This window comes from Emydura macquarii, unplaced genomic scaffold (genome assembly GCF_026122565.2).
Source record: "Emydura macquarii macquarii isolate MOO-44397 ecotype Brisbane River unplaced genomic scaffold, CSIRO-AGI_Emac_v2 contig_2768, whole genome shotgun sequence".
In the NCBI taxonomy this organism is placed as follows: Eukaryota; Metazoa; Chordata; order Testudines; family Chelidae; genus Emydura; species Emydura macquarii.
Genome location: NW_027132905.1, coordinates 46,953,136 through 46,979,472, shown reverse-complemented (window position 1 = coordinate 46,979,472; position 26,337 = coordinate 46,953,136). Strand labels below are relative to the sequence as shown.

General features: G+C 54.4%; 2 protein-coding genes across 2 annotated transcripts in view; one reads left to right on the top strand and one right to left on the bottom strand.

Moving 5' to 3' along the window:
- The first annotated feature begins 47 nt into the window (after nt 1–47).
- On the top strand, nt 48–15,472 carry MTHFR (methylenetetrahydrofolate reductase). Its single transcript, XM_067567442.1, is given in 13 exon segments — nt 48–159; nt 4,877–5,119; nt 6,511–6,749; nt 7,134–7,244; nt 7,453–7,646; nt 8,435–8,685; nt 9,209–9,343; nt 9,726–9,889; nt 9,892–9,905; nt 10,550–10,732; nt 13,064–13,171; nt 13,501–13,620; nt 14,160–15,472. Coding segments are annotated over 12 exon segments (1,950 nt in total). The 5' UTR covers nt 48–159; nt 4,877–4,886; the 3' UTR covers nt 14,358–15,472.
- Nucleotides 15,473–16,496: 1,024 nt separating this feature from the next.
- Nucleotides 16,497–26,337, bottom strand: part of CUNH1orf167 (chromosome unknown C1orf167 homolog) — a 28,159-nt gene continuing 18,318 nt past the window's right edge. Inside the window, exons 18-23 of the mRNA XM_067567436.1 lie at nt 22,144–22,411; nt 20,955–21,063; nt 20,455–20,680; nt 19,407–19,542; nt 18,408–18,518; nt 16,497–17,370 (exon numbers count right to left, since the gene is read on the bottom strand). Of these exons, the coding sequence (XP_067423537.1) occupies nt 17,311–17,370; nt 18,408–18,518; nt 19,407–19,542; nt 20,455–20,680; nt 20,955–21,063; nt 22,144–22,411 (910 nt within the window). The 3' untranslated portion in view covers nt 16,497–17,310. The remainder of the gene's footprint in view (nt 17,371–18,407; nt 18,519–19,406; nt 19,543–20,454; nt 20,681–20,954; nt 21,064–22,143; nt 22,412–26,337) is intronic.

Genomic DNA, 26,337 nt, shown 5'->3' with positions numbered 1-26,337 from the left:
GACTCCTCCGGCGGGGCGGGGAGAGGGGAATTTAACGCGCGCGCCGCGCGTGCCCGGCTCCCGTAGCAACCGGCGCGCGAAGGAACTCGGGTTACCCGGGTTACCTGGCGGGGGGCGGGGAGGAGACGGCGCTGGCTGAGAGATCGGGATTCTGGCAAGGTACGTGCGGGCGGCGGGAGCCCGGATCGGGGCCGGGCGGCGCGGGTCCTCCCCCTGGGTATCGGGGTGCATGGGTGGGGGAGTCTCAGCGAGCGCCGCCGGGCCGCGCCGGGTGCATGTGTGGGGCACAGACCCCGGATCATCCCCCGCTTCCTCGAGGCGGGCGCACGCCTGGGGCAGAGACCCTCCCCCCCCGGCTCACTGCCCGCCCCCCTATCGCTGGGCAGAGCCCCCGGATCATTGCCCCCCCCCCCCACACACACTCCATCCCTGGGTGGGGGGCGGTGCAGGCGTGGGGCAGAGCCCGACTGGGGCGGGGGCAACGCGAGCCCCCGGCTCCTGGCCCCGCTGGGTGGGGCTGGGAAGCTCCGACCCACCGCGGTGGTGGGGCTGAGAGTCGGGGGCAGCCTGGCGGGCTGGGATCCAGCGAGCGAGCGCCCGGATCCCGGGGGTGCAGAACCCGGGGGAGGGGGAGACTCCAGCCCAGAGCGGGGGGTGAGGGGCTCTTGTGCCAGCCGGTGTGTGTGTGTGTGGGGGGGGGAGTTCCTGGTGCCAGATTGGGACAAAAGAGTGAAACTCTGGAAGTTGTAATTGGACTGAAATGTCACCAGGTTTTTTGGGGGGAAATTCTGATCCAGGGCCTTTCCCACGTGAAACCCGCCCCAGGGCCGGCTGCCGCGGAGTCCGGCAGCCCTGGATGGGTGGGTGAGGACAGGAAGCCATGCAGGTGTGCAACCCTGACTGGGATCTGTCCGAAGGCCGCGCACATGGAATGGTTCCTGCCTCCCCCTCCCCCCTCAATTGATTAATGAGCGAATTCCGACACCCCTCTCCCCCACGGCTTTTTAATTTTTGGGAGTCTTTCGAACCAGCTGTTCTCCTGCCCCAAAGAGATCACTCTGTCCTCCGGTACGGGCAAGCTGTGGCATGCTTCCTGGGCTGGCAGCAAGAGAAAAGGCCTTGGAGAAGGATAATACTAAATCTAATCCGCATGACTTTTGGAGAGGCGGGTAATAGCCCCATTTTACAGCTGGGGAAACATTTTACAGCTGGGGAAACAAGATCACATTCAGTGTGAGAGCCCAGATGGGAACCCTGGAGTCCCGCACTCCAGCCCTTTGTTCTGTCCACTAGGCTGCATGGCCTAAGATGAACAGGGCAGGGGTGCACCTTGGTTTTGGATTGTCTCAGAGCTGGGAAAGCAGTTGGCTCCCCTCATGCCAGGGGAATGCGGGACCCAGCCAGGACGCCTGTTAGACTGCCCATCCCAAAGCTGGGAAACAGAGGTCCATCACAAGCCCTGCCTGGTTGTACCCTGGTTTGGGTTGTTGGTTCTGCTCAGCTTGGGGAGGAAGAATCTATCTGAGCAGCTAGGTCCATGCTCCTGTAATTGCCTTGGGGGTTATTTAAGGTGAAGAACTGGTTAGCATGGAGAGGGGCCCAGCTGTCCACACCCAGTCCTGGGAAGAAAAGCCACGTATCTCCTCTTTCACCAGCACGGGGTCTGGCTCTGCTTCAACTAGCACAAAGGGCAACATCAGACCTGGTGCCTCCAGCCCTGCCTTCCACTAGGCACTTCTGAAGCCTTGGTGAAGATTTTTGCCTTTCTGAAACTTTTCACCTCCTGAATCTAGGGAACAGCAAGTCCCAGCTTCGGCACTTTGCCTCCAGTCCCCTTCCCCTTTGTAATTTCATTGGTCCTGCTTCCCTGGCAGCCAATGAGGCTGTGTGAGTCATTACCCTCGCTCTTGCTCATGCCATTGCTCTTGCTGCAAATCCAAGCAATCACGTCAATAATAGCAAACGGATATAGGAAACGAACCCCTAAACCTACTGCGAAGGCAGAGGCTGAGTAGATGAGTCTCTTAAATTTTACCAACGCTTGCTTGGCTTCTCTTGCCCATGTGCCCTTACTGAATCTGAGGATGAGGACATGGCCTTGCATGTTGCTGGTGGAGATTACTTATCTACAGGCTCCTTGGCCAGGCTTACAGTCGTAAATTGCCCTCTTCTTGCTCCTTTCATTAAAGGACCTCCAACCAAAATGCAGACCCTAATGAATGAAGCCTGAACCCTTCCTGGAGGTGGAGATATAATCCCAGATGGGAAAGCTGAGGCACATCTGACTTGCCCAAGGAACTGCAGCAAGTCAGTGACAGAGGTGGGAAGAGAACCCCCGAGTTCTGATTGCCCCTGCCTCTGGTCTAACCACTAATGCCCACTTCTGTGCTGTGGATTAGAACTATGTGGTGGGGGTGAAGCGGATCAGGCTTCTCTTCCCAGAGCCTGTTACTAAAGCCAGGATCAGAGTTTTTATGCTGCTTTGGGTGTTTCTGCTCCAGTCATAATTGTTCTATGGTTCTGAGTTACTGGGATTGGTCTTTACGCACATCTGATCTCTATCCACATGAGATTTGAGGCCCAACTACCTCTTGGCATCAGCACCCCTCCATCCCCCTCACACACACACACTCCTTTTTCACAACTCCTGCCAGCTGGACAGGTCCTGGCTAAGCCTTTCTCCTGATAGCTTCAGCCGGAGCTCTCATGCAAGTGGCAAAGGGAGAGCAAAGTCCAACAGCCAGGCACCGTCCAGTGGCTGGTCTGGGTGACACAGATAGGTGGTGCCGTAAATACGGGATTTGTGCTATCGCTTCCTCCAAACAAAAAATGTTAGAGTAGCCTGACTTGGGATGACCTGGATTGTAAACTTGGCTGCAAACTCCCTCTTTCCAAAGCACGGGGTGGAGTGCAGCTGAGAGGAGACACTTAGCAAGGCACCTCTAAGCGAATGAGCCAGGCTGTGAACTGGGAGTTAAGAGGCCTGGTGTCTATTCCCAGCTCTGCCATGGACTTGCAGTTTGTCTTTGGACACGTCACTTCATCGCCCTGCATCTGTCACCATCTGCAAAACCAGGCTAACAGCGCTGATATTGTTACAAGACCAGTGGCAGCTTTCATTCCCAGGCTCAGGTTAGACTTGCCCATCAGTCAGGGCAGCCCCACATTTAGTGGGGGGGTTAGCAGCTTGACATCCAAGGAATAACTACGTTCCATCTGGCCGCACTGACTGTCTGGTCCTGGCAGACAACAGGACACTTTCTAGCTTGCATCCAGGCAGGTGCAGTTGGTGAGGAACCAGCATAGCGTATGCAGAAGAGGTTCTCAAGGGAAGGGAACGCTGAGTACGTGGAAAAGGAGGCTGCACATAGGGGAGAATGCTGGGTGGTCTGTGGGGGGAGTAGGACGGGGAGAAGCTCATTTGAAAGGACTGCTGGGTGTTTGGAGAGTTATCTGCCTTCAGCTGAGTCTTGGAAGTGCAACTGCATGAAGGCAGACGGGACACAGCACTAGGTAACGGGCCGCAAGGAACAATCTTGGCACATCAGGGCATTGGGACTAGATCAGGGGTTCTCCACCTTTCCAGATTACTGTACCTCTTTCAGGAGTCTGATTTGTCTTGCGTACCCCTTTCATCTCACTTAGAAACTACTTGCTTACAAAATCAGACATAAAAAGACACAAGTGTCACAGCACACTATTACTGAAAAATTGCTTACTTTCTCATTTTGTCTGTAAGAATTTTAGTACTGACGTCGCTGGTGCTTTTTATATAGCCTGTTGTAAAACCAGGCAAATATTTAGATGAGTCGGTGTATCCCCTGAAAGACCTCTGCATACCCCCAGGGGTACGAGTACCCCAGGTTGAGAACTACTGGACTAGATGACCATACTGGACTTTTCTATCTGACTTCTGACAGGGGAAAAATGCTTTGGCCTTGGGCAGGTTCTGAGGGGAGGGCAGGAAGGATAGAGATCCAGCCTTTTGCAGCAAGCTATTTTAAGAAACATCATTGTTTGTGAATAAGCTGAGGAGATACAGAGGGGCACTGCTGTGTGCACGTGTTGTGCCAGAGAGGGGGCTGTACTTGGGCTGCTGGCAGGATCAGTCCCTGTCCAAAAGGTCAGGCTGGCCTTCACCAGATGCATGAGGACAGTGGGATAAATAAATTGTAAAGCATTAGAAAGTCCAGACAGAGGCCTTAAGGCTGCTGATCCTGATGGGGGCCCAGAATCACTCCTGGTTTAATTCCAGTGGCTTTAGCAGAGTTACACCAGGGGTAAATAAGGTCTACTGCCTTGCATCATTTGTCTCCCGTCTTGCATCACTGACTGCTATCTAAGGGTGCTGTTTGTCCCTGCATACTCAGGCTGATCTCTCCGTGCAGCCACGAGGTAGGGCTGAGTAGGGCCCTTTGGGAGAACCTGCTAGAACTCCTTGGGGAGGAGGCACCAAGGTCACGCTTGAACGATGTCCCTGCTGCCCTCGTGAGGGCTCAGGGCCTGTTACTGCTAGTCTCCGTTCCCCTCACCGCTCAGTGGGATTGCTGTCGTGTAAAAATCACTGTGCAGCCAGAGCTATCCAGACCCAGAGAGCAGATGTGGATGGACCGTTCAGGGAAGGGAGGGTGTGGAGTGGTTTTAACAACTCTGGAGTCTCCGGCCAGCCACACTGAAATCTTCAGGTGTGGTGGGTAGTTGCCAACAGGGAGACAACTTGCATTCCTCCTACATCCTGTGCCCTGTGATTTCCCTAGTCTTCCTGCACCTTCTTCCACCTCCTGCTTGGAACAGCCTCCCATAAACTACCTGTCCAGTCACCTCACAGGAGCCCCTGGGCAGTATCACTCACCTTCCTCCCCTCTCCCTATCCCAGAGAGCTCATCATGGTCATCGAGCCGCACAGTGCCAGCAATGAGAGCACCAGTTCCCGGGCAGATGGCAGCAGCAGCGAGAGCTCCAAGGACAGTTCCCGATGCTCCACTCCTGTCCTGGACGCTGAGCGCCATGAGCGGCTGCGGGAGAAGATGCGCCGGCGACACGACTCTGGGGACAAGTGGTTCTCTTTAGAGTTCTTCCCTCCACGGACAGCCATCGGCGCGGTCAACCTGATCTCCAGGTGAGCCCCGGAGAGGGAAAAGAGGTGGAGGTGCGATGGCTTTGACTGGAGGACAGCCTGCTAGAGCAGGTTCAGGCCTGTGCTCTGTCTCCCTTCCAGGTGAAGAAGCAGGTAATGGGTCTGTGCTTCCCTGCTGAGAAGGGTGATGGACTCCAGGTAACATCTTTGCATCCCTGTAGAGTTAAACATCGTGTTGGGATGACTGAGGGGGCTGGATTGTTTCACATGCGAACGTATTCCTGCTAAAGGTGAATCCGATCTCATGCTTCAGTGTCTCAGCTGATTGCTGTGGAGTCAGGGAGGGGAGCAGAAAAGAATCCTCCACTTGCTTTGTGCACAGGGTCCAGTGGGGGCATCGCTGGAGTGTGTATGGGTGTCTTTCTGAAGCATCACGTATTCATTTTTGCCCCTGGCAATGACCAAACTAGATGGACCAGTGGCTGGTCTAGTCTTGCAGGGCTCATGGCCTTGGCAACATGAATCCTGTTCACTTTCCAGCCATCTAGATGTTTTGCTCTATGGCTTTGTTGCTTCCCACTCGAGGAGGGTGTCTCTCCCTGTGTGTCCAGGCCAAACCTGGAGCGCTGCAGTGCTGGGTAACGCAAACACTCTGCCCCTTGTGCCCAGGCCGTGCAGGAAGGGCCTCTTGGGCCACGAGTCACCATGGCAACGTCCAAAGGGAAAGGTGTGGTTTGAAAACCCCTGTCCTGGCTCTGGCATCTGGCCTGTGCTAACACATACCCCAGGCTGGAGCCTGGCCAGGGCAAGTGGGCACAACAGCGCTGAACTCAGGGGAGTCAGTGCCACCTGGAGCAGGCCCGAGTTTGGAATCTGGAGTTGGATTAGACCGATTAGCTCCCCTTTCCCTCCCAATAGCCCCAGCAGCGCATGCTTGTTCCCTATGGTCCCCATTCTATCCTATTCCCTAGACACGTATTGTGGCCATGGGCCATCCTCCTTCTCCTTTGGAAGAAGGATGCCATAGCCTCATAGATGTGGCTGGCAGGAAGTGTCTCCTGGCAGATCCAGCCTAGAATCCCCCCCTTTAAAAAAAAAAAAAAAAAAAAAACCCAAAACCTTGCCCTAACTGCTAGTTCCTCTCCTTTGGACCTCCCTGAACATGGCCTTGCCGCTGTGGTGTTGATCTGCCAGGTTCTCATGGCCCCTTAGCCATTCCGTCACTAATCTGGAGCTAGTTCACTCTTGGGCTCTTCTCCTGAGGCAGTCACTCCAGCCCAGTAATTGCTCTTGCTGCTCTCGTCCCAGCTCCCTCCTGTCTGCCACATGCAGCCTGGTCGTGAAGTGCCCAGCACTGAGTGCGGCATCCCAGGCGTGGGGGTGGCAGAGCCCCACAGGCTAGCAATAAACTCCGCTTTTGTTGCAATCTGCAGGTTCGATCGCATGGGGTTGGGCGGCCCCCTCTTCATCGACGTGACCTGGCACCCAGCAGGGGACCCGGGCTCCGATAAGGAGACGTCCTCCATGATCATCGCCAACACGGCAGTCAACTACTGTGGCCTGGAGACCATCCTGCACATGACATGTTGCAACCAGACCAAGGAGGAGATCACCGGGCACCTGCAGAAGGCCAAGCGGCTGGGGCTGAAGAACATCATGGCACTGCGGGGAGGTGAGCTTTCCTCTCGACATGGGGGGATAATGCCAGAAGCACCTTCTCCTCCAGTGAGCGACGCCTCTGTGGAAGGGGGTGACCAGAATGAACCAATCTGATGATTTAGCCTCCTGCCCAATTCTGAGGCCCCATGGTTCAGTATCTGGCTGAATCGGTTCTTCCTCTTGCCTCAGGAGAGGGTGATCCTCTTGGATTAGGCCGTGGTGTCTCTGGCTCAAGGGTGGAGGTGAAGGGCCCATGTGTGGAACCTAATAAGGAAGCCGGTGAACTTGGGGACTCCATCTCCCCTTCCTCTCAGTAATGGGCGGCCCGTCTAGTGCTGGTTGAGCTTTGCTCTGCACAGGCCATTGGTCAGACCTGTCTCCGTCTCTCCTCACACAGACCCCATTGGCGAGGAGTGGGAAGAAGAGGTGGAAGGATTCAACCACGCCATTGACTTGGTGAAGCACATTCGCTGCGAGTTTGACGACTACTTTGACATCTGCGTGGCAGGTAAATGCATCTTATTATGGGCCAGCTGTGGTGGGGGGTTGTCTTTGAGCTTGGGGATCAGCAGACTACGCTGGCAGGTCCGAGAAACGGCTTGTGGGTGCAGGAGGCTCTCCAGAATGGCTCAGACGTTTGATGCCCCAGTGTGACTGAGGCTCTGGAGGAGAGACCATGCTGGCTCCTGGCTCAGCTCCTCCTCTTCTCCCGGAAGGTTACCCCAAGGGCCACCCTGAAGCCGAGAGCTATGAAGCTGACCTGAGGCACCTGAAGGAGAAAGTCTCTGCTGGGGCCGACTTCATCATCACGCAGCTCTTCTTCAGGTCCGAGACCTTCCTCGCGTTCATGAAGGACTGTCAAGCCATTGGCATCACCTGCCCCATTATACCAGGCATCTTTCCCATACAGGTGAGATCCCTGGCTGAAAGGCTGGAGTTTTGGGCCAGATCTTGCAAGGTCCCAAGCACCCTCAACTAAGGCTCTAAGTCACTGGGAGATGAGGGTGCTGAGGGTGCCCCAGGAGGCAACTGGTAGCTTGTAGGATCTGACTTTTATCCCTGCAGGACAAAGCGATGGAAAGATGGTGGCAACCCCCTTCCAGGGGGTCTCCATTAGGAATGTCACTAAGCACACCTAGCACCAGGCAGTGGGTAAACTGGCTCCATCGGCCAAATGGTGCCAAGCCAAGAACAGTGTCTCCCTTTGCTGAAGAGTTTACAGTCTAAAGACACCAGCTGGGCCGCTATGGGGCAGATCAGAGACTCAGAGCTTCGCATTCCTCTTGATGCGTCCACCTTGCTTGCAAAGGTCTCGAATGCTTTTCAAACATGAATTAAACCCCCAATTGCCCACCCCCTTGTGAAAAATAAATACTGCCCCATTCCCCCTTTTTTTTAAAAAAAGATGGGGAAATGGAGGTGCAGAGAGGTTAAAGTGATTTGTCTGAGGTTGTGCTAAGAATCAGTGATAAAGTTGGAAATAGAACCCAGGAGTCCTGATTCAAAGTCTGCTTTGACCCCTACAAAAAAAAAAAAAAAACTTCTCCCCCTTGCTGGGATCTTTCCTGGTACAGACGTCACCGTCTCGACTGGCTGGGGAGCAGAAATAGTCCTGAAAATGGAGTTATCTTGTGCAGCAGCCCTGAACCTTTCCCTCAGGTATTACCTTTCCCTGTTCCCCTTGCGTCCCGTGCCCAGGGTTACCATTCTCTGCGCCAGCTAGTGAAGCTCTCCAAACTGGAGGTGCCGCAGGAGATCAAAGAAGTGATCGAACCCATCAAGGACAATGACGCAGCCATCCGGAACTATGGGGTGGAGCTGGCGGTGTCCATGTGCCGGGAGCTGCTGGACAGTGGCATGGTGCCCGGCCTGCATTTCTACACCCTCAACAGAGAAGTGGCCACCATGGAGATCCTCAGACGTCTAGGCATTTGGAAAGAGGATCCCAGGTGAGCAGAGAGCTTGTCCTGGGGGCATCTTTCTCCTGACACAGCTGCACCTTTAATAGATTGGACCTGCAAAGGAAAGAAAAAGACCTGGTCTTTTTTTTTTTTTTTTTACTGCTTTCTGCAGAAGACAGAAACCTGGGGTGGTGATTCCTCCCCACCGCCTCCCTCTCCTTCTGTTTGTATTGATATATTAGAAATTCAGGTCTGGCCTCCCCTGGAGACTCTGTGGGTGACTGGAGAGCTGGGAAGATTCTGATCTCAAAGTACCTCGGGTGGGAGGGGATAACGAATGCCTTGACGTGAGCCACCATCTCCTGGATGGGGCAGAGGTGTCCGCTCTGGAGGGAGGTGGCTGTCTGGATGCAGGGAAGGCTCTCAATTCTTTCTGCTTCAGCTCCTGCCGTTCAGCCTCCCTCCAGAGCTCAGGCTCTCCAGTAAAATATGGCTACTAGCAACTCTTTCAATCCCAAAGCAGGGAGTCTGTTAAAGAGAAGCCAGCCTAATAATCTCCGTTTTCCCCAAGACGGCCTCTGCCTTGGGCAGTCAGCGCCCACCCCAAGAGAAGAGTCGAAGACGTCCGGCCTATTTTCTGGGCCTCCAGGCCAAAGAGCTACATTTACCGAACTCAAGAATGGGACGAATTTCCCAATGGCCGCTGGTGAGTCTCTGCCTAAGACAAAGGGGGCAGGAGAGGGTGGGAGTGGAGCAGGAAGCCATTTGAATCGGCTCTGACTTCAAGCTATTGGAAAGGCAGAAGCTGCTGGACTTGTTTCAGGACCCTTTTGGAGTCATGGCACTTAGTCCAGCCAGTGACAGGTTGCTAGGAGAGTCTCTGGTTGCCTGGAGTTGTGAGGGGTAAAGCCGCTGGGTGGGGTTGAGTGGGTGGACCCCATACAGTGGGGCACGGATCCCTGGTTAATCATGTTGATGACACTCTTCCTGGGGGGTGGCTTTTCCCCCACTCTCTGGGACAGTCAGGCAGCTCACGTTCTAGCCCAGGGCAGAACATAAACCCTGTCTCTCTGCTCCCCTCTCCGTAGGGGGAATTCTTCCTCACCAGCCTTTGGCGAGCTGAAGGACTACTACCTCTTCTACTTGAAGAGCAAGTCGCCTCGGGAGGAGCTGCTAAAGATGTGGGGGGAGGAGCTGCTCAGCGAGGAGAGCGTCTTCGAGGTGTTCACCTGTTACCTCTCTGGGGAGCCCAACAGGGGGGGCACAAGGTGAGCGATGGCCTGGGCCGGAGGATGGAGAGGGAGGCTCCTCAGAGAGCGGGGCACAGAACGAGGACTGGCTTGGGCAGAGACAGTGGTGCGTATTTCATGCCCTCTCAAAAGGCATCCAGCACCATGTGACATTCCTTTAAATGGGTCGCAGGGCTTTCCCCCACCCAACCAGCTCTGTGACCACGGGGGACCATGCCTGGGTGGGGGACTTTCAGCACGGGAAAGCCGGTACCCAGAGCTAGGAACAAGCCTGAACAAAGATGCCCTTATGCTGTGAAAGGCCCAAGACCAGCTCTGGTGGATCCCTGGTGGGAGTGATTTTCAGATAAGAAGGGACAACCCCCCATGAGTTCAGCCTTGGCGACCAGAAGCTGAAAAGCCCCCTGGTTTGAGGGGGAGGTCTCCGAGACAGTGTGTCCTAGGCCGCATAGGGCTTAAGAGGCGGTTGGAGATCTTGATTTGCACCCAGAGGCTACCTGTCAGCCTGCCTAAGGTAAGAGCACTTGTGGGATGTGCTCTCACTAGCTCCTCTCACCTACGAAGCAGGCAGCCACATCCCTCTGTTTGAGGAGGCTGTGCACAGTGCGGCGAGGTTCTGGTAATGGACAGCCTCTTGGATTTCACCCTCTTCCTTCCTGCAGGTGACCTGCCTGCCCTGGAACGACGACCCTCTCGCTGCTGAAACCAGCCTCTTGAAGGAGCAGTTGGAGAAGGTGAACAGAAGAGGAATCTTGACCATCAACTCCCAGCCGAACATCAACGGCAAACCCTCCACCGACCCCATCGTGGGCTGGGGGCCCAGTGGAGGTTACGTCTTCCAGAAGGTACCGAGCTATAGATTTGTGAGGCTGGAAGGGACCCTTATCTAGTCGGGCCTCAGGGGATCGAAGAACTTTGTTCGATTTCTGCATCCAGCCCAGTAACAGCTGCTTGAGCTAGAAGTATCTTTGTAGAAAGAGATCCAGCCTTGATTTGAAAGCTTCAGGCGATGGAAAATTCACCCCCCATTGCTAGATAATTTATTCCAGGGGCTAATTACTCTCACTTAAAAAATTGGACTTTATTTCTAATCTGAATTTGTCTAGCTTCAGTTTCCAGCCATGGGATCTTGTGATGTCTTTGCCCGCTAAGATTAAAGAGCCCTTAATCATCATAAATCTTCTCCCCATAGGCACTTCTAGACCATGATCAAGTCACCTCTCAACCTTCTCTTGATTAAACTTGATAGATGGAGCCTCTCACTGAAAGGCAGGCTTTTGAGACCTGGGTATTCCTACCCCAGTGCCTGTTTGACAAAGTTGCTGTACCAGCCTCTTCCATTCTCCCTTTTTTCCCCAAAGCTGCTTATTTCAGAGCTGGGTTTCCTAGGGCTAAGACCTAGTTTCAATTCTCTGATCTCCCTCCCAGACCTTACTGCTTGTTGCTATCATTCCCTGTGATGCAGGTTGTTGGACAGTGTCTGGCTACATGCCCAGCAAGAGGATTTTCTGCCAGCTTGCTGTGTCTCTGCAGCCTTGTGCAAGAGAAAGCAGGGCAGGGTCTGGGCGCGAGAAGCTCTGGATTGTACTCCTGGCTCTACCACTGATCCACTGTCTTGCCTTGGGCAATCCACTTAATCTGCATGCCTCTATTTCCCCATCTGTGACACTTACCAGTCTTCGAAATGTTTCACATCTGTGGATGAACAGTGCTCCTGGCGTTTTCCCACTCATGGACCAGGCCCCACTCTAGATGCTGCCTGCAGGGATATCCAGTAGGTGGTGCTCTTCCCTCCAAGTCGGTTCTGACCCAGTGCCTCACTGGGTAGTGCAGGAGGTGCTGTCCTTTGGAGGAAACAGAACACTAAGAAAGCGCCATGTGATCTTGAATGATCGCAAGAGCGTGGGTGTCCTGGTCTGTGTCCAGCTTGTGCCGTTGTATTCCCTAAGCTCTCCCCGCAGTTTCACTTGAATGATAAAAGCATCTAGCTCTATGTAGTACCTCACAAAGGATCATTATCCCCCGTTTACAGATAGGGAAACTGAGGCACAGAGGCTTGTCCAAGGCCATTGAGACAGAGCCAGGAATAGAACCCTAGGTCTATGGAGTCCCAGTCCAGTGCTCTGTCCGCTAGACCCTACTGCCTGCCCACTAGTCCAGCTCCGTCTCGTGTGAGATACAGCTCTGAGATCCTCCATTGAATAGGTCCATAAAAGTACAAAATGTCATTTTTTATGGGGTCCCGCAGAATCCGGGTAAACCGTGGGCGCAGAGCACATGGTGGGGGACAATGCGAGCTAATTCAAAGGGATTTGGCTCGTTAAAGCTGCCGGGCCAGCAGATGGCAAATGCAGTTCAAAGGAGAAAGATTCCCCAGGAGTAAGAGAATCAATCATCCAGCACAATGGCCAGGAAGCAGAGCTGGAGCCTGTCTGAGCGCGAGGCAGTCTCTGTATCCAGCCCAGCGCAGAGCAGCAGTAAATGGAGCAAACGAGGAATTAGGCTGTCTTAGGCCCACGGAGAGAACACCAGACAAAGGAGGTGCTGCTGTGAATCGTCAGGCCCTCATTAGAGCCCAGCTGGGATAACCCTCTGCGGCATCGCTCATTGGTCCGCAGGGGTGAAATTGCCAAGGAGAGGGTGCAGCACAGAACAAAGATGTCAAGCCTGAGTCTTTTAGAAACAGCCTCTATTGTGCACCTGCTGCTTGATGGGCATCTGTGATGACAGGTGCAAAGGCTGTGACAGCTGCTTAGCTACCTGAGTGCATCCCCCGACTACAGACCACAGGGAGGCTTGATTTTTGGACCCCTTAGCTCTGAAGGACCTAAGCTAGGGGCTAGGTAAGAGGCTACCTGCAAAGGACTATTAATACATTGGGCTTATGCCCTGTATTATGTCTGTGGGCTGGGCATTCTTGGGGCCAGCACCACTTCTGCCCTTTCTTTATCTGGCCAGTCCCAGCTTTACTGCTGCCTTGCCTCAGTTTCCCCATTTATAAACTGGGGATAGCACTGGCCTCTCTTGGGGGAAGGGTGGATGTATTCTTTTTAGTACCTTTCTCAATTTAGCTGTTGGGACTTCAGAAAATTAGGCAAGTCCTCAACAAGTGGGTTTCCCTCTGGTTTCGCCCGTCTCTGCACTGAAGTGAGTTTTGGCTTCTGTTTCCCACGCAGGCATACCTGGAATTCTTCACCTCCAGCGAGAACATCACCGCGCTGCTCAAAGTGCTGAAGACAAAGAAGTATGAGCTCCGTGTGAATTATCACATTGTGAATGTCCGGGTAAGAGCGTACGCAGCCGAGGCGTCCCTCTTACCATATCACTGGAGACACCGATGGCCTAGGTCATAAGGAGAGATGGCAAGTCTGATAGTGGGGCAGGAAGATGAGACTTAGTAAGCGGGTGGGGTGAAGCAGCACTAGCTCTTACCTGCAGCTCCTTCCTGATCCGTTAGGTTTTTCACGGAGATAGGTTGACGGGGGTAATTTAATTTCAGGGAAGTAGCACCCATAAAAGCACCTATGTACCAACTCCACTGCACCCACTTGCAACTCAGGCGTAACACCTTTCTCTAGAAACTGCTTCCAATGTCCCGTCCTCCTCTTGGCAGGGTGAAAACATCACCAATGCTCCCGATCTGCAGCCCAACGCCGTGACCTGGGGCATCTTCCCAGGTAGAGAGATCATTCAGCCGACAGTTGTGGATCCAGTTAGCTTCATGTACTGGAAGGTGAGAGCCCCTCGCTCCATGTAACTGGTCCCCATGGCACTCGGGCTCAGAGAGAGGTGGTGGCATTTGGGTTGGGTTTTTTTGGTCTGGTCTTTATCAAGACCCACTGGACTTGGCTACCAGAGTCATACAGCCACCAGTGCCTAGATTGACTCAATCCCGTGCTTGTTAGTCCTTATGCAATGGGAAGCTTTGCCTGAGTGAGGACTGCAAGACTTGCCCCATTATGTATTTGGTGTCTATATGAAGTAGGAGCCTTGAGTGCCAGCCCCACTGTGTCTGCCAGCTCCCAGAGCAGTTGAGGCAGCGTTGAGTGGCAGGTGGGTAACAACACATGCACATGTTTTCTAGAAAGCTGGAGGCTGCATTTATTTACTGCCCAACTCCTCAGCTATGGGACGGGTCAGAAGCGAAGCCGTGTGTACACTGGCTTCTCCCCCTCCCCCTGACCAGCCGCCCTTGATGCCGTAGGAGATGCAGCTATCTTAATGCACCTGTAGGTGGTGACAGTACCAAGCTTTCTCCCTTCGTCCTGGCAGGATGAGGCCTTCGCTCTGTGGATTGAGCAGTGGGCTAAACTCTACGAAGAGGAGTCTCCCTCTCGGATGATTATCCAGTACATCCACGACAACTATTACTTGGTCAACCTGGTGGACAATGAGTTCCCGCTGGAGAACTGCCTGTGGCAGGTCATGGAGGACACTTTTGAGCTGTTGAACTGTCCCACGGTGCAGTGAAAATCGCATCTGTTCGCTCCATCCAGCCACCTACTCACTGCAGGCAGCACAGCTGCCCCAGGGGCAAGAGAAGCCTGGCTCAGCATGACCAGGGACCCAGACACTCCATCCAAGGGCCACTCCACTGTGGCCTCCTCCTCGAGCCTCCTCCTCTCTCCTGTTGTGCCTGGGAGACGCAGGCTCTTCTCTCCCGAAGCAAAAGCCTCCATCAGAGGCTCCGCACCTCCCTCTGTTACAAACTAAACTCTCCAGCTCCTTGCTTCTTCCTGCTGTCGGTTCTCTTGTGCTCATGGCATCGTGAATCATCTGAACCTCCCAGCAGAGATGCAAGCTGCACACTAAGAAACCATCACGCTGCTTTTTCAGTGGAATCGTCGGGGTTTCTTTGAACGTGATCATAGTGGAGACTCGCCCGCTCACTCCAGGAAGGACAGGGCGCTGGGGTATTTGAACACTAAATGGTCTAAAAGACTTGGTCAAGTTTTCTCCCAACCACCACTTCCCTCCCTTTTTGTTTTGTTTTTTAAAGGAACAGGAATAAGGGAATTGTTCAGGTCAGTTTCATCTCTGGGTGAGATGAAGTAGGAATTGAAACACTTGTTTAAAAGAATAGTTGAAACTCAAGCATGCCTGGTTTCTGACTCAAGTGCGTGTGCGCGCGCAAAACCCCTGTGCCAGGTTTGTGTTTCAGTTCATTTCCACTAGAACGCAGGTGAAAGTGGCTTTTAGGGTCATGCCAACGTCCCCTCCATGCTCAGGGATGACCCTGAGGTCGCTTGTAGGCAGCAGCACCTACGGTTACTGAGGGTGGGGCCAGCCAGGAGTGAGGAGTTCGTAGTGTTGGGGCTAAGGTGTTTTTGCACAAAGTGCTGAGAGCCTGGATTTTACAGGCCCTGGCCTGCCCTGGTACATGTGCAGATTGGCATGTGCACATAACCTACCATGGGGGTTGGGCCATGCAAGTTAAGCCTGCTCCAGTCTTGGCTAACAGAGCTGGAGATTTCACAAGGAGGCAGTAGATGCTCACGCTTTATAGAAGTCCCAGGGAAACCTTAAAGTATGTGAGCTTTTTTCTTTGCTGCACCGCTCTGGCTGGGATGAACTGGTCCTAATCCCTGCCCTAGGCTGAATTATGGATCCAACTATGCCTTATCCCACTTGGGTAAAGGTACCTCCTTAAACACTCTAAACCTGGCAACAGTTAAGCCGTAGTTCACTCTCGCACTACCACTTGGACTGTACCATATTCTAATCATGGTCCCCCCTTCTTGCCCTTCTGTCTTTGGGTTGCAAGACCAGACTGACCCACATATCAATCGTTAGGCATCACCCCCGTTGTAACATCTCCCCCAGCCTGTCAGGAGTGGCAGAATCTGGCCTGGCAACTTCATTCTGATGTACAGGTCTCTGCTCAGCAGGTTCTAGGCGTGGGGTCCTGAGCAGCACACGCAGGGGCTGTCTCAAACTCTGCTGTGCACTTGCTTTCCTGGGGAGGCTTTGGTGCAGTGCTAGCTCAGAAAATAACCAATCCTCAGGCAGCAGCAGTTCCCTTTAAACTGAGCAGCTGGTGTGGTCAAGGATTCAGCCAGGGAGGGCCTACCTGTGCAGCAGGAAAGGCCCCTGGTGCACAGGTGTCTGGCACCAGCATTAATGCTAGTGTTGGCACATGAAGCTAAGTAGGACTTTCAGCCGCACACTGCAGTGTAGGTGAGATGAAGAGAAGCAGATGTGTCACATCGTCCATGGGGGGGGATGATGCCTGTACCTGAGCATAAAGAGGAGGGGAGCCGTAGAGGAAGAGCACAAATGACAGCGCCCGGAGAGAAGTCTGAAACAGCACCCACGGGAGCAGCGAGAGTGTCACCTGCTTCAGCTGCATTGAACCAGTCTCGCAAAGTTTGGGCCTCTCTCCTCCTGCCCCCATAGACAGACAAGCACAGGGCCTCAGGGCAGCTTCTTGAGGGATTTCAAAATCCCGGCCCAGCTGCATGAATGTTTTTTTACATGAGCAAAGGGGAGAAGTGCTTTCTGCATCCTTCTGTCCATTTAATTTTTGCCCAGTGGGGAATGGCTGCTCTATCGTGGGTGATTACAGGACATCAGTCACTGCCGGCGTGAGTGATGGGAGGAGGGCGGGAGCAGCAATGAGGGGGGACAGACACGCCCGGCTAGCATGGGCAAAGCTTTCTGGGGCTCAGCTGTTCCCAGCAGGTTTCTTCATCACAGACCCATTCAGCAGAAAAAGGCCCCTGCGGGAGGCAGAGGGTGGCCACTCACCGAAAGGCTTAGCACAGAGCTGATGGACGTGAACAGGTGCAGGACCCGAGGGCCGCATCAGAATCCCCACTGGGAAGAAGCAGATCTAAAAATAAAGCCCCCTGTTCCAGCCAGCCAAGCATGTTATGCTAAGAGGAAGCACAGGCTGGAGGATCAGAGATCAATTTCCTCCCCCCCAACCCACATCAGAGAACTGGATCTCGGCGTAGCCTGGGCCAGGGTGGAGCCAGTGGTGCAGGGTCCCTCATTCAAAGGAAAGAGCAGGTGGCAGACTGACCTTTAATCAGAATTCAAATTGAGCGTAGGATGCAGCCTGCTAAAGAGAAGCTACTTGCCCACCACAGTGCATGAGTCCTGCCTTGCACTGAAACAGGACAAGGCCAGTGGGTGAGGAGCAGGCCCTTCTGTGCCCTGGCTACCTAAAACTAATACACCCTGCAGCAGGGCAGGGAGTCCTGCGCTTGGAAGCTGGGCCTTGGGCTGGATACACTGGGCTCCTGGGAGTTCCCGGCCTCTTTCCTCTCGCATTCTGCTGTGGCACTAGCAGGGCAGGGACCAGCTCAGCCAGACACTGGTGCTCTCCGCAGCCGGCTGGTAAGTGTTCAAAGGAGACGCCCTCTTCATTTCAATACCCAGCCGTGGTCTGAGCTGGGCGCTGGACAGTCCCTCCACTGGCTCAGCAGGGCCCTGCACCCTCTGCACGGGACGTCGTCAGCCGGTGCCACCTTCTGAAGGCCTGAAATGGAAGAGGGGAAAAGTCACAGACCCACGGCCCAGCGGGGTGGCCTCCAGCACTCGGCAGTGCAGCCCCAGCCCCCCTCCCCTGACTACATGGTAGGGGCTGGTGGTGACCAGGGGCCTGGAGTGCTGTCCTCCCCGCAATAAGGCAGCATGGCCTAGTAGGCCCTGCAATCGACACACTGCATTGGGGAGGGCCTCCCACTTCTAACAAGTTGCCAGTGTGTCCTACAGGGGGGCTGAGCTGGGCCTTGGCTCACCCATCGGGATGTGGCTGGGATCCCCTTTCACTACAGGGCCAAAGGGCATTTGCCGGGGTGCCTCTCTGCCACCCCCAGCCCTGGGGCACATCCCCGAGACACATCCCTCGCTAGCCCTCAGGGAGAGCGGCTACAGCACAGATTGTTACTGAGGCAGCAGGCTCAAGAGCTCCTGTCAGCGTTTTCAGAACAGGGGCATCTCCCAGCCAGCCCCAGGAGAAGCCCTGCCAGTGAGAACAGAGCGTAACACGGAGCCGGCCTAGTTTGGAAACAGCCTCTCAGAAGCTGAGAGAGCAGAGCCCCTGACAATGGCACCAGCACAGAGGCGCATGCTAATCCACACGCTGGCCTGGACAACAGCAACCCCTCCCGCTCCCTCAGCCAGCATTAAGAGCAGCCTGCCCTTACTAAGGCTTCGTTAATCCCGTGCACCCACAGGCCGCGATCCCTCCCTGTAAGGAAAGGAGCCACGACACGAAGGAACACACAGAAACCACGCACGTGATGGGACTGGCATGAAAAACCAACATCCCCTTCGGTGCCCTCTTCTCTGCCCCTCTGCCCGCCGTGACTCGGCAGCAGTTGTTCTGGGATCTAGCCTTTTGACCCAGAACTCTTTGGGGCAGGGATTGTCTCTCACGCGGCCTTTGTACAGGGCCCGGCGCGACTTGGCTGGGGCCTCGCGGTACTCCCGTAATATAAATAATTCATGGTCCACAGAACTGAAGCTTGGGCCCTACGTGGGAGATCAAGCCGAAGAGCGATAAGCTCCTACCCTGGAGAGCAGGCTCCGGTCTTCACCCTCTAGGAAGCTCTGGGACACCTGGCTTTGCAGGTAGCGCCTCCTCCAGATCCTCCAGCCCCATTCCAGCAGCCTCTGCCCAGCCTGCAAGGAGAAGAGGCAGCACACAAAAGTTAGCTCCCTCTAGCCAGCGCCGTCTGCCTCCTTGGCTTCCAGGTCCCTGCCCCCTCCAGCACGGTTCTGGACAACCCCCTCCTTGCTTCAGACAACCATTGCCTCTGGCTGAATCTCTCTGGGTAGTCCTAGGAGGCCCACATGACCTGGAAATGCTTGAGCCACCTCCTAAAAACCTGGCCAGCCTCCCCCCGCCCTACTCCTGTTGCTCACACCATACCCCTTCCACCGAGCTCACAAATGAGCTGGATGCTAACAAGACTCCTGCTGAAGACGGCTCAGTCACTTGGCTTAGGCCCGCATCTCTTTCCTCCTCCTCAGCCAGTGGGCAGGCTGTGTGGACTACAAGGTCACTGGGGCAGGGGCCCCTCTTCAGACCCTGTCTGTAAAGCATGGTGCACCACAGCAGCGCTCAAGGAGCAGTCAGCGAGGGGCCAGAGACCAGCTGAAGGAGCACACCTGTGGTTGGGACCCTCCGGTGAAGCTTAGAACAGATCCCACGGTTACTTGTCCCAGGCGGGGGACAGAGTATTGGTCTGTACTAAAAACAATGGCTGGGGATTGAACAGATGAGCTGGAAAGACAGGAGGACACATTGAGCCAGGAGTGTGGGTTAGTAGTTTGCTGGGGACATGAGTCAGGACTCCTGGGTTCAGGAGCCATGGACTCACTACGTGACCTTAGGGGCAAGCCACTTAACCACCCTGGGCCTCAGCTTCCCCCTCTGTGACGTGGGGATGGGAAATATTTCCTCCCCTCCCAGGAGGGTGGGAGGACAGAGGTTTGTAACGGGCTTGGAGGTGACAGACACTGGAGAAGCGTTCCTGGTGTTGTGGATGGGCCCAGACATTCACTCACCAGCGCCTGCACCATCAGTGCCACGCTGCTGGCGTCCTTCCACGGCTGCCACCCCCTCGCCAGACGGCGCGTCCTCCGGCTGTCCCGGAACCGGTGAAGCCGCACGTTGTGTCGCCATCGGTTCAGATACTTTGTCCTGGAGGCAGAGCAGGAAGAGGAACTGGCTCGTACTAACGGCTGCACTCGCTGATGTTCTCCCTCAGCGCACAGACGCAGCCGGCCGGACTGGTTCCTGGGCAACCTGATGCTGATCCTTGCCTTGGAGCGGAGGGAAGCTGGCAGTTCTCCTTACAGCTGACCCGCACCGAGCTGCGGACACGTAGCGACGGAGACTCGTGGCACATCTATTGTGCAAACTCCAGCAGCCATAAAGGATGCAGTGGGAGGATGGGGACAGGATGTATCTCACTGCCCCCTCCTCTTGCTCACAAATGACAAGGATCGTCCCTGCTTACTTCGTTAGTACATTTAGTGCCGATAGAAGGGGTCAGACTGACAGCGCTGCAGACCAAAGGCCTCTGTTTATCTACCCGACAAGTAAAAGTTCCCCCCACGCTGCCCTGCCAGCATGCCTGAATGCTGACCTCCCACAGGGCCTGGACTGACACCCCCCATCTTACTCCGCACAGTCCAGATGATGGCCACAGCTCTTGATCGCTACTCACCTGCTCCAGATTCGAACCAGTGACCTAGAAGTAAAAACCTCCGCATCCCATCACCAGTCTACTGCCCCATCCTCTTCCCTGCTTTGGAGCCCCAAGAGCACAAATTGTTTACAGAGATGCCTCATGCTGATTATCCCCCTGCAGGAGCATGGAAACCAGGCACACAAACGAGACTAAGGAACACTCGTTCCATTTAAACAGCCGGGCCACATGTTCAGGCCCCCCCACTGGGAAGGAAGAACAAGGGTTTCAAGGTCGTGTCCATTTGCACTACGGTGCTGACTGATGGAAACACAGCGAAGTGGACTGCACAGTCACCAGCGATTCCTTCTCCAGATCACTGGTTGCTTACCCTGCTGTGACCCGCTCCAGCCTGTGCTTACCCAAGCCATTTTCTATATTGCTCATCAGTGCTGCTGTCCTGGGGCCTGGCATGGCCAGGTGCCCCTCCCGCCACACCAGGCCTCTCCAGAAGCTGATGGACTGGCAGCTGCTCTGTCCTGCTTTGGTTTCTGTAGATCACCAGCCAGCGACGGAAGGAGCTGGGAAGGAGCTTATGGTAAGTCTCTGCGCTTGGTCCCAGACCCTTTTCTCTGCATCGTCTCGGCTCTGGGGGAGGAGACAAAAATCACCCAGGGCATGACACTGTGGCCACATCACCAGCGGTGGGGGCTGTTCTCCCGTTCGCTCCAAAAGCCACAAAACAGACCACAGCCAGGATCCTAGTCAATTAACGAGCAAATCGTTTCTAGGAACGCTCGAGTAGATGGCTCCTTTCTCCGAGGCAGAAGCCCATGTGCTCCAGCAACTCTTCCCCCGCATCCCACCCCTCTCCCGTTCCCTGTACTGCCCCGAGGAACAAGGAAGAGGGTTTGAGTCTTACTGATTGACCAGGACAGAGGCATTTTCCTGCACTTCCTGGCTCCTATCAGGGCGCACTGCTGCCGGGAGCTCTGGGACCAGGCGGCTGCTTTTGTCCAGTAGTTGCAGGCCTGAGGACAGAATTTACAAAGCAGCGCTCAAGACCTAACACAAAAAGCAAGGAGTGGGGAAACCCCTCCCCTCACACTCACTCATCCCAGCAGGGGCGGCTTACCAACCTAAGCACCAGGTTTGACACACCAGGGTTCAGATCCCAGCAGGACTGACTAAATCTTTCAATGGAAACCGAGTCCCCTGTAGATTGCTGGCTGTGGGCCTGTCAGAAAGGACTAGAATAACCCAGGTCCTGTCTGCTTCGTGGGGTATTAACTATATCTTTCCTAGGAGCAGGGGTATTTGCTCTAGTCCAGTGGTTCCCAACCCTTTTGGCTTGAGGGCCACAGAAATCATTTATATAACCCTGAAGGGCCACCAGTCTCTGCCAGCAGACCCCCCCGCCCAATGCAGCCAGACAGAAGGAGTTCAGTGAGGAGGCTGCCTCCTCATTGATCTCCCGTCCCCTTGGCTGCAGCAGGGAAACCACATGCATCCTGTAGCCCCGTGCGCTCCATCTGGGTCCCTAGTCAGCGGCTCCCTTCTGCAGCCAGGGGGATGGGAGATCAGTGCTCCGCTCCCTCTGGCTCCAGCAGGGACCCCAGCACCTAGGAACTCAGGTGGAGCGTTTTGCCGCACTCCCTGCTATAGCCAGGAGGAGGGGAGCGCTGATCTCCCGTCCCCTTGGCTGCAGCAAGGAGCCGACACCGGTCTTTTAGCCCTGCGGAAACGCACCCCACCTGGGTCCTCAGGCAGCGGCTCCCTTCTGCAGCCAGCGGGAGGTGAGCTGCAGGCCACTTTAAAAGCTCCCGCGGGCCACTTTTGGCTCCTGGGCCCCAGGCTGGGAACCACTGCTCTAGTCTTTCTGGCCAAAAAAAAGTTTCCCTTTCCCCCCCTAGTGCGTCGTGTGCCAGTTGTTCGCTGCCCTCCACCTCCGAGGTGGCTGCATGTCAGCAGGGAAGCAGCATGGCTGTAGCCTGCAAAGCACTTCCGGATGAAAGGCCAAGCACAGTCGGTCGCGTAGCCAGGCCCAGTAACCCAGGCGGGCTCTTCTTCAGAGAACAGGGAGTTACTTGTCTCGCACAGAAGCTCCTCACCTGTTTCACCCCAGCCATGGAGTCTAAATGCAGGGCTTGATGCCCCCTAGCGGCCACTCTCCAGCGCTGAAAGGATGTAGCCCAAGCAGGCCTCTGGCGTACGGGGTCTCTCTCTTCCCCTTGTCCCTTCCTAGCACGCAAGAATTCCACCCTCCAGCGGGCAAAACAGAACGCGAGGAGACGCTGCCGCCTGGCAAGCTCAAACTGGGCGAGGGCGTCCTGTTGCGTGGCTCCACGGATGGTGGCCTGGAACCAAGCGACTAGCACCCTGCAAAAGAAAGCATCAGCAATTGGCGGGTTCCTGAAGTAACACGCCTGCATCAGTTAGAGACAAGCAGGGCACTGAGTCGGGGTCTCGTCCGGGGGGGAGGGGAGGGTGTCCACTTACAACTGATCAAAGCAAGTGCAGAAAGCTACCAGATCAGACTGCTCCACCCCTCGCGCTGCGGCAGCGTTTTACACCCACTTTCACCCCTCGCTGTCAAGTTCTCCTGGGCCGAGCACTGGGAGAATGAGGCCAAATAGCGCCAGACTCATGCAGTGCAGCTGCTTTCGGCTGACAACTCCCAATCGCCTCACGTAGCATTTCCCAGAAGGTTACACGTCTCTGCTTCCTGTGACTGGGGGAACATCAACGCCTTCCGGTCACATTTTAATGACGAGCCTCTGGCATCCTTATTAATGCGACGGCTCCTCCAGAATGAACGCAGTGCTCATAAAAGCAAGACCCCTGGAAACTAAAGTCCTGCTTTGCCCACAGAGCAGGTACCGCATGGACACGAGCTACCCCCATGCTGCTCTGCCACGCTGTTGGATCCCAAGAAGGGGTTCTGCCAGGTCTATCAGTCCTTGCCTCTCTTCCAAGACCGTTTCCAGTGTCACCAACTGGAGACCGCAATGGTGGTTTCGCCGTGGCAGACTCTCTCCAGGGGGGACTGGAGCAAAACACCCAAAACTCATTTCACATAGAAACAGAGAACAAGAGCTGGTCCACAATAGCTTTCCACGTGGACGTTCTTATTCCAGAATAGCTATCGCACTTTCAATTCCCACCCTATCTTACTCCAGAATAACCCCCCTGTAGCCACGCCCTCACACACTGACACAAAACCCACCAGAGCCTTCCTCTGCCGCTTCACAGGCCAACGCACTTCTAGTTTCTGGCCGGCTCCTTTGTTCCTCACTCCACAAGGGTTTCCATTATGCAAATCACCCCACTGCGCTGTAGGATTGAGGTGTAAATATTCTCCACTTGACGGGCCTCTCTTGAGATCAAGAGCATCTATAGTGAGTTATCCTAGCATGAAAAATGCCCCCCTTCAGAGGAGGCATGGCTCAGCCTGTACCATGCCCAGGTGGGAAATGGGGAAGCATGTCCCTGTCAAAGAAGCGCTCAGTGGAAAGATTATTGATAGACGGACGCGCTGCAGGCAGAGGAAAGATTATGTCTCTCTCAAATGTACCTTCCTGGTCTGTTGCTACATGGACTGAATTGCTAAATCAATGGGAGTGAGCTTGTGGTCATAGGATTTTTATTTCTGCTGCTTTCTAATGGAAATTTGGCCCCTCACAAGAAAATCTATGAAGGCCAAATCCTGCAATCCAGAGCAGGGCTGGACTTTCAGTGCACTGTGGAGGTCCACATGGGACGCGTGCAGCACTTGCCATGCAGCAACTTGCAACGTAGACAAGCCCTGAGTCCTCAGCCCCATTGACTTTGACGAGAGATTTGTCTGAACAAGGGCTAAGTACAAAATGGATACTATACTGCGTCAATGGTTTCTATGCAGAACCTCTCATTGTTCTGCTTAAAATGTGATGGTCCCGGCTGGGGATCTCAGGATCTGGCCGTTAGCTTGGGGCTCTGAGCCAGACTCACAGCTTTACCTAGGATTTAAACCTTAATCCAAATAAAAGGGGTCACTGATGGCTGAGAAGTGTGTGATATTTCAGGATCCAGCCCCACATACTATGTTCTATGGACACAGCTTCTCTCCATGAGATCATTTATCCTGATTTTTCACATTAACAGAAATGGAAGCCAACCCGTCAGATCCAATTCATCCCAAAAATTTAGATTTTGTGAAGAACCGATTTCACAAGACCTCAGGCCATCAGACGTTCTCCTGGGCTGTGGGTACTGTGCAGCTCCAGGGGAAAGAGGGGTTTGCTTTTTTAAACAAAAACTCTCTCTTGCTGTGTTTGCAACATGGACACCGCAGCCCTGCGTTAGCGCAGGAGGGCTAGCAAGCAAAAGTGAGTAGGGACAATCATGACTAATTTATCGATGCTGCCTGTGCTGAGAAATGCATAAATAGGGGATGGCAAATTAGAGGCTTAAAATTCTCATTTCTAAGAATCTACAAAGTTATTTGTAACACAGAAAGAGAGATGAGCACTTGCTTTTTAAACAGGATTTTTAACTTGAGTGACTCTTTAAAACAGAAAGGGTGAAATCCTGACCCTAGTGAAGTCAACAGGCTTCAGCAGGGCCAGGATTTCACTCAAAGTGGAAGAACAAAATTTTCCCTGTAACCAAAGTATATCTAGTTCTCTTTTATTCACCTTCTGAGGTTAATGAGACCGGCACTAAGGACCTCAACCCCCACTCTGCAGCGATCACTTTAAAGTCTCCCCGATGTCGCTGGGATAGTTTAGTCAGATCTTTACTTGAAGATCCAGCTTTACTAGGCAGCCAATTTTACAGGCCCTCGGGTGATCACTTAAGGCCGGTTTCATGGTAGTTTGAGAACGATGCCGTTCTCCCCGTTCCTTGCTGCATACTCAGGACATTGATGTAACGGGCTCTGCTGCACATGGACAGCAAGTGCTGTGACAGCCACATATACCAGTACTTCATTGCACGGCCCTCTTCTCTTTCCTTTCGGATCTCACGGACCACCTGTTCCCTTTGCCTCTCCAACGGGGTCTGCTTGTACCAGGAAAGAGCGAAAGACCGGACCCACCCGTATGCTCTCCTCTGTTCCCTCCATCAGCTCTCCTCTGCAGGCCTGCGTGTCTCCAGCGGCTTTTCAGGCAGCCGCCTCCTCCTCCCACTCGCAGGCATGGAGAGCAGTGGCTTGACGGGCTCTGCAAATTCTTTTCCGCTCAGCAAAGACTGTCTCTTCCCACTCTGGCCACCCTAAAAGGCTTGGAGGCTCTGCCCGAGTCCCAGGTGCATTGACACTGGTCCCATGCCAAGCTCAGAGATGCCTTAAAAACGATAAACTTCTACTTTGAATACACCAGGTGGGGGGGGAGGGGGGGGGGGGGATTCAAACTATAGGAGACTCTGGTCCGCCCAAGCAATCCCTCACTCCACAGATTCTTCCTGCCAGCCCCACTCCTAACAAACTCCTGGATCATCTTCTCCAGCCCCGTTCAATAGACTCTTCCTTCTTGGCTGAACAGATCTTCCCTTCCTGCCCCGCTGGATGGACTTACTCCTGCAGAGAGATTGTTTCCTAAGCAGTTGCTGCTGCCTGATCTGGGTTCCCCAGGATCCAGTAATAATTCCCTTCTATAAAGAGATCTTCAAAAGGAAAAGCCTCTGGCTTTCTGCCATCAGAAATCTGCACCTGGCTCGGCAAATACAATCGCCTAGCGCAGAGGCTCAGTTGAATTGGGGCTGGCCACTAGGGATTTATTAACCAAAGCCAAATGGTTGGAAAACAACCAATTAACCTTTCTAAAGGCAGTGGGGTCCCTGGCAACTGAGCGAGGGGATACAGACGAGTCATTAGCAGGGCCTCGCTGTTACTGTGTGGGCCCTGACACCTTCAGCACAGAGACTGGAGCATCAGGCGGCCAGGACCTTCTGTGCACAGAGCGCCCAATTCATCCCTGGTGTGACCCCACTGATTCAGTGGAGTCTCACCAAGGAGGAAAATAACCGAGAGCGAGCTGGTCAAAGAACAAACCCCTCAGAGGTGCCAATGGGACTGATGCTTCCTGGCAGAGAAAGGAGAGTCTCTTGCTGAGGCAGAATAGTTCTCCTCTTTGCTCTCCCAGCCTGAGAGGAAGGCATATGAACAGGGCAGGGCTTCACAAGCGCTCACACAAGCTGGGTCACTTCTCACAGGCTGCCTTGCCCAGTCAGGCGGCTCTCTCTCCCCCCGACTTCCTGAGAAGAATCAGGCCGGGAATGTGGGTCACAGACGCCCTGAAAAAGCTATGCCACACTGTGTGTTTCAG